The following is a 10000-nucleotide window of genomic DNA, read 5'->3' as shown; positions in this document are numbered from 1 at the left end:
CTGTTCCCTTCCAGGTTAATGATGGGGTTCATGAGTGTGACTGCCTTCCTGTCGATGTGGATCAGTAACACAGCAACCACTGCCATGATGGTCCCCATTGCCCAGGCCGTGTTAGACCAGCTCCACAAAGCAGAAAGCAGCAGCTTGGAGTATAGTCTGGACAAAGACCATGAGGAGCTGGAACTGCAGGAGAAGAGTACAGTGAAGACTGAAGATAAAGTCATCATTAATTCCCACGCCTTTGAGATACCACCTGAGAAACTCAACAGCACCAACATAGAGACACAGAACATCAAGCAAATGGATCATTCCAAATGTGACATGAATGGCACGGCTGAGAAATGTGAGTTTAATCCAATTTTAAATATTCGCTTCTGTTCTCGATATTCACACCACTCACTAAGCACCAGCAATTTGTTCAAGGGACAGGAAATTCAGAACATTATGACATTAAGTCCAACTTGTGTCAGCTCATTTTTAAAAAATTCACTCACGGGATGAGTGCGTTGCTGGCTAGGCAGCATTTATTGCCCATCCCTAATGGCCCAGAATGCAATTAAATGTCAACTACATTGCTGTGGGTCTGGAGTCATATGTAGGCCAGACCAGGTAAGGATGGCAGTTTCCTTGCCTAAAGGACACGAGTGAACCAGGTGGGTTTTGCCCCCAGCAATGGCTTCACAGCTACCATTAGATTCTTAATTCCAGTTTCTATTAAATTCAGATTCACCATCTACCATGGCAGGATTCAAACACTGGTCCCCAGAACACTGCCTTGGTCTCTGGACTAATAAAGCTTAGAGATAATACCACTAGGCCATCACATGCCCTGCTGAGCTCTGCTCTCTATCTGATAATGAGAGGGCAAGGTACAACAATGGATTTACAAGGAAGAAACCAGCCTTTAAGAGATAGCAGGAATCAGAGAGGATTGGGCAGTTTGGAGCTTTAATCTTGAGAAAAGGCTCACCTCAGAGATGATCGATTGAAAGTTATGAATGGATTGGATAAAGTGGATGCCAGGGGAATGTTTTCACTTGTCAGAGAATCTAAAACAAGAGGACATGAGTACAGACCGTCACAAATAAACCAATGGAGACTGTTTCTGTGGGGTGTGGTTAGAATGTGGACCTCACACGCCACAGGCTGGGTCTGGGGAGCAGCGTTTGGAAAGGAAACTGGATATATACATGAGAGGAAAGAGGAGAGGAAGGTTTTCTGAAAAGGCTGAGATACAGTCAATGGTAACAGGGTGTAAGTTTTTGAAATATAAACACCAAAGTGCTGCCCCTATCTATCACCCATAAGGTTGGCCCAAAAGATAGTGATTATTCCAAACACACAAACTTGCCAATGTACCTTTCTGTATTTACAACGCAACAGAAAACATTGACCAGGTTTCCTTTCCCTTACATAACGATCAACATGTACCTCCACTACAGTCACAGAGTCATTCAGCACAGAGACAGGCCCTTCAGCCCAATACTTCCATGCTGACCAACAAACACCAAAAAACACCAATCCCATTTACCTATACTTAGCATATGGCACCTGGCATTTTAACTGCTCACCCAGATGCTTCTTAAATGTTGTGACAATATCACCCTCTAAAACCCTCTCAGGCAGCCCATTCCATATTCCTACCACTCTCTGGGTGAAAATATTCTTTCTCAGGTCTCCTCTAATCCACTTGCCTCTCACCTTAATCTGATGCCGTCTGGTCTTTACATGTCTGCCATAGCGAAGAGATTCTCATGACCTACTCTGTCTATGCCTCTCATAATTATGTAAACTTCAATCAGATTCCCGTCAGCCTCCTCTGCTCCAAGGAAAACAATCCCAGCCTTATCCAGTCTCTCCTCAAATCTGAGGCTTTCCATCCCGGACAACATCCTGGTGAATGTCCCCTGCATCCTCACCAGTGCTATCATATCCTTCCAGTAGTGTAGTGATCAAAACTGCACAGACTATTCCATCTGTGGCCCAACCAGTGTTTTGTAAAGTTGTGAGTTCACACACAAACTCACACACTCTCACACTCACTCACATACATACACACACACATACACACACACACACACACACACAGACACACTCACATACAAACACACTCACATACACTCACAGACACACACACACTCACTCACATACACACACACACACAGACACACACACACTCACTCACACACACACTCACTCACATACACACACACACAGACACACACACACTCACTCACATGCACACACACTCACATACACACACACACACTCACATACACACACACATACACTCACACGCACTCATACACACACTCATATACACACACACACTCTTACACATACTCTCACACATGCACACACACACGCACAACACTCCAACACACAAAATAAAAAAAACCTTAGGTTTATAGGACGAGGGAAAAAGTCTGGGAAACACTGTTCAATAGCACCAGCCCCTGCGTTCTGTCAAATTTCTCCCATTGGTTACAAAGACGTGTCATTTGTCAGCCTGCTTTCTTCAGGTTCCAGGTATTTTCTTTGCAGAGAGAAAGACTTACCAGCTGCCTTTCTAGGAATCTGATGATTTCTCACTGTCTCAGTCACACTCATTAGCTGATTCACTGCTCAGGAACCAAATAGAAAGTTGTCATCAGACTGGTGATTTTTCACGTTCACAACTGGTCATAAGTTTACAAACCAATCAGCTACCTGTTGCTGGTTGAATGGCAATCTGCACACACTCCCTGGTGCCACAGCTCCACCCACTGCTGGAACAAAGCAGCTGTGTAAACCACACACACAATGTGGCTCAGACACTCACTTTTCAAAGTGAAGCACTTATTTCTCACAGTTCTTGGTTTCAAATCAGTCTATTCTCTATTTTAGTTCATAATCAAAAATACAAAACAGAAAATTATATAGTCTTTATAGTCTCCAATGCCATGCTGCCCCTGTCCTCGGAGTGTTTGATGGGGACGGTGTAGATGGAGCTTTACTCTGTATCTAACCCCATGCTGTCTCTGTCCTGGGAGTGTTTGATGGGGGACAGTGTAGAGGGAGCTTTACTCTGTATCTAACCCTGTGCTGTTCCTGTCCTGGGAGTGTTTGATGGGGGACAGTGTAGAGGGAGCTTTACTCTGTATCTAACCCTGTGCTGTCCCTGTTCTGGGAGCATTTGAGACTCTATTTGCCCAGAAGCTGTTCATTCAAAGAATTAGTGATTAGATTGTGGATAAAGGTGGAATTCTGTCTTTGGTTGTTTTGAAGATAATGGGCAGCTTCCTGGAACAGAAGACAGGACCTTCCTGGAGAAGGACAGAGAGATGAAGTTGCAGAAACACCTGAAGCTCTCGAAGGGGATGAGCCTGAGTGTTTGCTACGCAGCCAGTATCGGGGGCACTGCCACGCTTACTGGTACCACTCCGAACCTCATCATGAAGGGGCAGTTAGATGAGTGAGTATCTTCTGGTCTTTCAGTGACTCCTTTCTCCAAACAAACCTCCAGCCCCCTTCAGTGGATTAATGCCATGAAGCTTTAGCCCTGTACTTCCAAATGTCCATCAGCTTTCCATTCCCAGCACATCCCATTCAAGCCCATCACCCCAGTAACCGTCCCCGCCAAGGAGCTGGCTCCTGATGGCACCATGTCACTGGTCTCTGCTCAGGGTTTGGAGACGCTGTTGCAGTTCGACTCTGTGTCTTGTCTTGTGAAAGGGGTTGTTTGGATGAAATCTCTGGCCCGTCTCACGCCTGACTCTGAGAGGGGTGATCTCACATCAGGCTGAGCTGCTCGCTGAGGCTGGTGTCTGAGTGAGAGTGTGCTACATCTTTTCATTGTGTCATTCCACTAAGACCGGTTTGTCCGTTGAGGTCAATTAAAGGGACACTGTCTGAATGAGAGTACGGCAGCTCTCAGAGAAGTGTTCCTCCCCCTCCTCCTTCCCCATTGCTAAATGGACCTCCCCCCCTCACTTTCAGCTTGGTACTGTTGGCAGAAATTCACCAAAGATCCTCAGGCAGCACCTTCCAAACCCACGACCACTTCCATCTAGCAGGACAAGGGCAGCAGATACATGGGAATACTTACCCCCTGCATGTTCCCCTCCAAGCCACTCCCCATCCTGACTTGGAAATATATCACTGTTCCCACTGTCGCTGGGTCAAAATCCTGAAATTCCCTCCCTAATGGCATTGTGGGTCAACCCACAGCAGGAGGACTGCAGCGGTTTAAGAAGGCAGCTCACCCCCACCTTCTCAAGGGGCAACTAGGGACGGGGCAATGAATGCTGGGCCTAGCCAGAGACACCCACATCCCGTGAGTAAGTGAAGAAAAAGCACAAATATTTATTGACTTCACCTCAGAATTATAGGCTACCAGCTTCTGTCTGACAATGGGAATGTATATTTTATGTTGTAAAACAATGTAAAATAGGGGTACAATTCTCACGGAAGTGCAGGAGTTGGGAGTATATGTGCACAGATAATGAAGGAAATGCAGGGCAGGTGGAGAGCAGTAAATAAAGCTGATGTTGAGCTTGTATCAGACACTTGTTAGACTTCAGCTGGAGCATTGCGGACGGGTTGAGATTGCGATATTACAGGAAAGATGTGAATCCGCTGGAGGGAGTGCAGAAGCTATTTACAGGAATGGTTTCAGGAATGTGAAACAAAAATAGAAGTTGCTGGAAAAGCTCAGCAGGTCTGGCAGCATCTGTGGAGAGAAATCTGAGTTAACGCTTCAGGGTCCGGTGACCCTTCCTCAGAACTAAAGAATGAGAAACTTCAATAAAACAAAGAACTATACTGGAAATCTGAATCAAAATCACAAAGTGCTGGAGAAACTCAGCAGGTCTGGCAGCATCTGTGGAGAGAGAAACGAGTTTAATGTTTGAGTTCAGTGACCCTCGCTTCATCTTTGATGTCACCCTTTGATGTTTCAGAGTGCAGGTAGGCTGCTAATGTTATCCTCAAATACTTGGGCACCCTCTAGGACAGCACTGACCCTGTGAGAGGCAATGTCTTATGTAGCTTCTCTTGGGACAGTGAGGGGAAAGGGGTATGTGAGGTCCCTATTGTACACCTCCCAGCCTTGAACAGAAATGCTCTCCTCTGCAAGGTCAATGCAGAGAATGGGCCCTTCCTGCAGGGCAGTGGGAATCATCCCTGGTTCAGCGAGGCTGGAGAATGGTATCCTAGCCAGGCCCCAGCATATTCCCTGCATACGGTGTTGTCCACATGACAGTGTCACACTCCGCATCATAGGGACAGATTCTCTCATATCTGAGGTGGTCCGCAGTCTGGAGTCGGCGCTGGTCAGAGCTAAGCAATGCTTAGACGTTACAATCTCCTCCTGCCTGGGGTGTCTGAGGGGGGGGCGGGGTTCACCATTTCCATGTGGATTTCCTCCAGCCGATTGTTTTACTTCATGCAACGGTGCTGCTGTTATCCCTCAAAGGATGGGAAGCTAAACGTGGACAGCGCAGTATTTAAGAATCCAACAGAGATTTATTATAATTATCTTTTACATTATATCACACTATAACTATACATTACATTGAGAGGCACATCAATGTCTAGCCTGAAGTTGTTCCACAGAGCAGCATGCTTCTTGTAGTGTGTCATGCCTTAGGTGATCTGGGGTAAGACGGAGTCTGTGATCGTGATTTGCTCGGGTCACAACATGCGATACACTGATGACACAGTGAGCTGTCTCTTAAAGGCACATTGACACATTGTGTGGAAAGCTCTGAGCTGGTGGAAGGCGCAGGTAAAATTTTGTAAATGCATCCTCAGAAGGTTCAGGAGCTTTGTCCTCAGTGATGGAGGCACAGCCTCTGGATCTCTGGTCTCTCTGCGGAGGTTTGTTGGACACTGCTACCTGTGTCTGTGTGAGAGAGGGAATGATTGGTCAAAGGTGGGTAAAAGGTTGTGCAAGTTAAGAACGAGTTAGCGCTGGTGTTAATGGGAGCGCAGTGCAGTAGAATGGCCCTTACTGGGCTGATTGTCCTTTGAGGGGTCTCCAGCCCCAGATGTGTGTTATACTTTGCACCAGCTCCATTCCAGAGTGTTGTCCTGTTACAGGCCGAGGAACCTGGTGCAGTGTCTGATATAGTGTGTAGCTGGTATCAGACAGGTCAAGGCTAAACAGTAATGAGAACAGCAAACCCTTCCATCTCTCCATCCATCCTGATATCTCAAGAAAGATTCCCAGCAGACAGACTACATAACTAACGAGATTACAAATGAGAGATTGTTTGAGCTTTGGTGAACTGAATGCCATGAATTTCACTCAGCGCTTGAACTGAAAATTCAAACATTCAGATCTATGACTCCAAACCCCAAAATTTCCCTCTGACCTGAGAGGTCACTTCAGGTTAAGTAGGATCAGTCAAGTATATTTGGCACAGTTTAGTTTACAAAAGTCAGTTGGTATTTTACACTCATTCTCCTTTCTTTTCAGCCTCTTCCCAAAGAATGGAGACATTATAAATTTTGCAACCTGGTTTGGTTTCTCCTTCCCATGCATGTTCATCATGTTGGCACTGACATGGGTCTGGCTTCAGATCTTGTACCTGGGATTTAAGTAAGTGCCATTTCTTCTCCTGTCAGGGGCTGGCTGTAGTCCCAGGGCAGTCCTCAGCTACACTGGAGGGGTTCAGGGTTTGGGACTGGAGATTCGGGATTTGGGGTTAGGGATAGGGGTTAGGGGTTTAGGGATAGGGGTTTAGGGATAGGGGTTAGGGGTTAGGAATAGGGGTTAGGGATAGGGGTTAGGGATAGGGGTTTAGGGTTGGGGTTAGGGATAGGGGTTAGGGATAGGGGTTAGAGGTTAGGAATAGGGGTTAGGGATAGGGGTTGGGGTTTAGGGTTAGGGTTTAGGGTTAGGGTTAGGGATAGGGGTTAGAGTTAGGGGTTTAGGGTTAGGGGTTTAGGGTTAGGGGTTAGGGATAGGGGTTGGGGTTAGGGATAGGGGTTAGGGGTTTAGGGTTAGGGTTAGGGATAGGGGTTAGGGATAGGGGTTTGGGGATCAGGGTTAGGGGTTAGGGGTTTAGGGTTGGGGTTAGGGATAGGGGTTAGGGGTTTAGGGTTAGGGGTTAGGGATAGGGGTTTGGGGTTCAGAGTTATGGGTTAGGGATAGGGGTGAGGAATAGGGGTTAGGATTTACAGATAGGTTTAGGGGCTCAGGGTTAGGGGTTAGGGATAGGGGTTGGGCTCAGGGTTGGGGGTTAGGGATAGGGGTTGGGGTTCAGGGTTGGGGGTTAGATGTTCAGGATTCAGGGTTGGGGATAGGGATAGAGGTTCAGGGGTTAGGGTTAGGGGTTCTGTGTTTGGGGTTCAGTGATAGGGATTTGGGATTAGGTGTTCAGGGTTCAGGGTTAGAGACTCTGGTTGCGGTTAGGGGTTCGGGGTTTTGGGATTTGGAATTAGGGATTTGGGGTTAGAGGTTAGGGTTTAGGGATTATGGGTTAGGGGTTTGGGTTTAGGGGTTACAGATTTGGGATTAGGAGTTCGGGGTTGGGATTAGGGGTTAAGGGTTAGGAGTTTGTGTTTCAGGGTTAGAGATTAGGAGTTTGGGATTAGTGGTGGGTTGGGGTTAGGGATAGGGGTTTGGGGTTCAGGGTTAGGGGTTAGGGATATGGGTTAGGGTTTAGAGATAGGTTTAGAGGCTCAGGGTTGGGGGTTAGGGATAGGGGTTGGGGTTCAGGTTTGGGGTTAGGTGTTCAGGGTTCAGGGTTGGGGGTTCTGTGTTTGGGGTTCAGTGATAGGGATTTGGGATTAGGCGTTCAGGGTTCAGGGTTAGAGTCTCTGGTTGGGGAGGGGTTAGGGATTTGGGATAAGGGTTAGGAGTTTGGGGTTAGAGATTTGGGATTAGGGTTAGGGGTTAGGAGTTTGGGCTTCAGGGTTAGGGGTTTGGGGTTAGTGGTTAGTGATTTAGGGTTCGGGGTTAGGGGTTTGGGGTTAGTGGTTAGTGGTATAGAGTTCAGGGTTAGGAGTTGGGGTTAGGGGTTAGTGGTTAGTGGTATAGGGTTCCAGGTTAGGGGTTGGGGTTAGAGGTTCGGGGTAAGAGGTTTTGGGTTGGTGGTTAGGGGTTAGGGATTATGGATGAATTTAGTGAGTCACTAATATTTCCGAATTGTTCTGGAGATTCCATTCAGGATGAAACTGTGGGGAGAACCCCCCAAAGGGTAAATCAGGGGGAGTGGTCTATATTATAAGAATGTTTTCAATGGATTGACTTGCTGCACTTGTTATAAAGAGACTGGAAATTGTGGAAACACAATCACAATGTGATCAAAAGTCAAGATCCCTTTTATGCTGTCCCTGTCTGTTTGATGGGGGACAGTGTAGAGGGAGCTTTACTCTGTATCTAACCCCGTGCTGTCCCTGTCCTGGGAGTGTTTGATGGGGGACACTGTGATGAATACAGGGCAGTCATTGCTAATACAGCGTGAGCTGCGAGGGGGCACAGAGAGGCCACAAAGAGACAAAACAGGGGTCAGTGAGAGGTTTGGAAGGTCCTGATGGGGTATAACATGGGGAAATGTTGCCCCTGAATGTTAACCTGTGGGTACTGCAATCATTGGGGGAGGTGAATGGTGACAGGGGGTAGGGGAACCCGTCACTGTGGACAATTGCACAGTCTGAGGGAGGGCTGACTGGAACCCCCACCCAGAGTGGTTTCCAAAACACAAGGGTTGACCAATGAGGAGGTTGGAATAGATGAGGCTGTTACCCTGTGGAGATTAGAAAAATAAAAGGTGAAACTTTGGAAGATAAGGTTTTGGGAGAGAAATAATTCCCCAGAGGCCAGTATCCCAACACCAGCCAACCTTTATTTACACATGCTTCGTTCATGATTCTGATCCAGCTCCCTCGGAGCTAGCTCTCAGAGTGAGCAGAACCTCCAACACTCCTGTTTATATCTGTCAGCCAGGGCTCCCTGATTGGACCAGACTAACAGCCCCAATCAGGGAACTCCTATTCTACGAGGTTATAATCAGTACACGGTAGCATTGACTGAGTTACTGAGAAACAAAATCAGAAATTGCTGGAAAAGCGCAGCAGATCTGTGGAGAGAAAGCGAAATTAACATTTCAGGTTCTGTGACCCTGCTTCAGAATGTTTTTTTGCTTAGTTTCTCATTTCATGTTTGTTGAGTTCCTGTGAGGTTGTTCCCTTTCCAGTCGGAGATTCTGGAACAGGACCCCTCCCCCCACCCTCTGCCGGAGGATTGGGGACTGAAATCAGGAAGCATGTTGTTAACTCAGGGAGTTATGAATGTTTGTAACTCTCTACCCCAGAGTGTTGTGATTACTGTGTCATTGCCTGTGGTCATAGGGGAGTGATTGACCAACTGCTGGACACCGAGGGACTGTGAGCCAGTGCTGGACAGTGGAGCTGAAGGGGGAGGGTCAGTTGGAATCTTCTTGAATTTCACAGCATCTTGGAGGGGCTGAATGGCTTTCTTGTGTTTCTTCTGTTCTTACGTTAATGTTGGGGTTGTCTCTCCCCACGCTCGCCCTCAGCATGAAGGAGAATTTCGGATGTGGTGCTGCACATTCCCAGAAGGATGCATCTGCGTACCGAGTGATCAAGGAGGAGGTGAAGAACTTGGGCAGAATGACATTTGCAGAGATTGCTGTCCTCATCCTCTTCATCCTGTTAGTCATCCTGTGGTTCACCAGGGACCCCGGCTTCATACCTGGCTGGGCAACTGCACTCTTTAACAAAGGTGGAAAAGAGTAAGTGACAGCTAACTTTCTCTCTCTCTCTCTCTCGCTTTCCTTTTCTCATTCTCTTTCTCTCACGTCCACACTCACCCTCTCTCACTGATATCAGCTCACACTCTCTCCTTCTCACGCCTTGAGTCTCACTCTCCCTCTCTCTCACTCCATCACTCTCACTGTCACTCACTCTCTTTCATTGAACATAGAACATAGAACATTACAGCGCAGTACAGGCCCTTCGGCCCTCGATGTTGCGCCGACCTGTGAAACCA

The 10000-nt window shown here is 47.3% G+C and overlaps 1 protein-coding gene across 1 annotated transcript in view; it reads left to right on the top strand.

Annotated features, from left to right (window-relative positions):
* The window catches only part of LOC109923186 (solute carrier family 13 member 5-like), a 60046-nt gene that overhangs the window by 8215 nt on the left and 41831 nt on the right, over positions 1–10000 (top strand). The window contains exons 4-7 of the mRNA XM_048612332.1: positions 15–343; positions 3268–3454; positions 6461–6583; positions 9528–9743. Coding sequence (XP_048468289.1) covers positions 15–343; positions 3268–3454; positions 6461–6583; positions 9528–9743 — 855 coding nt within the window. The remainder of the gene's footprint in view (positions 1–14; positions 344–3267; positions 3455–6460; positions 6584–9527; positions 9744–10000) is intronic.

The sequence above is a fragment of the Rhincodon typus genome, chromosome 26, assembly GCF_021869965.1.
Source record: "Rhincodon typus isolate 14 chromosome 26, sRhiTyp1.1, whole genome shotgun sequence".
In the NCBI taxonomy this organism is placed as follows: Eukaryota; Metazoa; Chordata; class Chondrichthyes; order Orectolobiformes; family Rhincodontidae; genus Rhincodon; species Rhincodon typus.
This window is presented reverse-complemented; position numbering and strand designations above follow the sequence as displayed.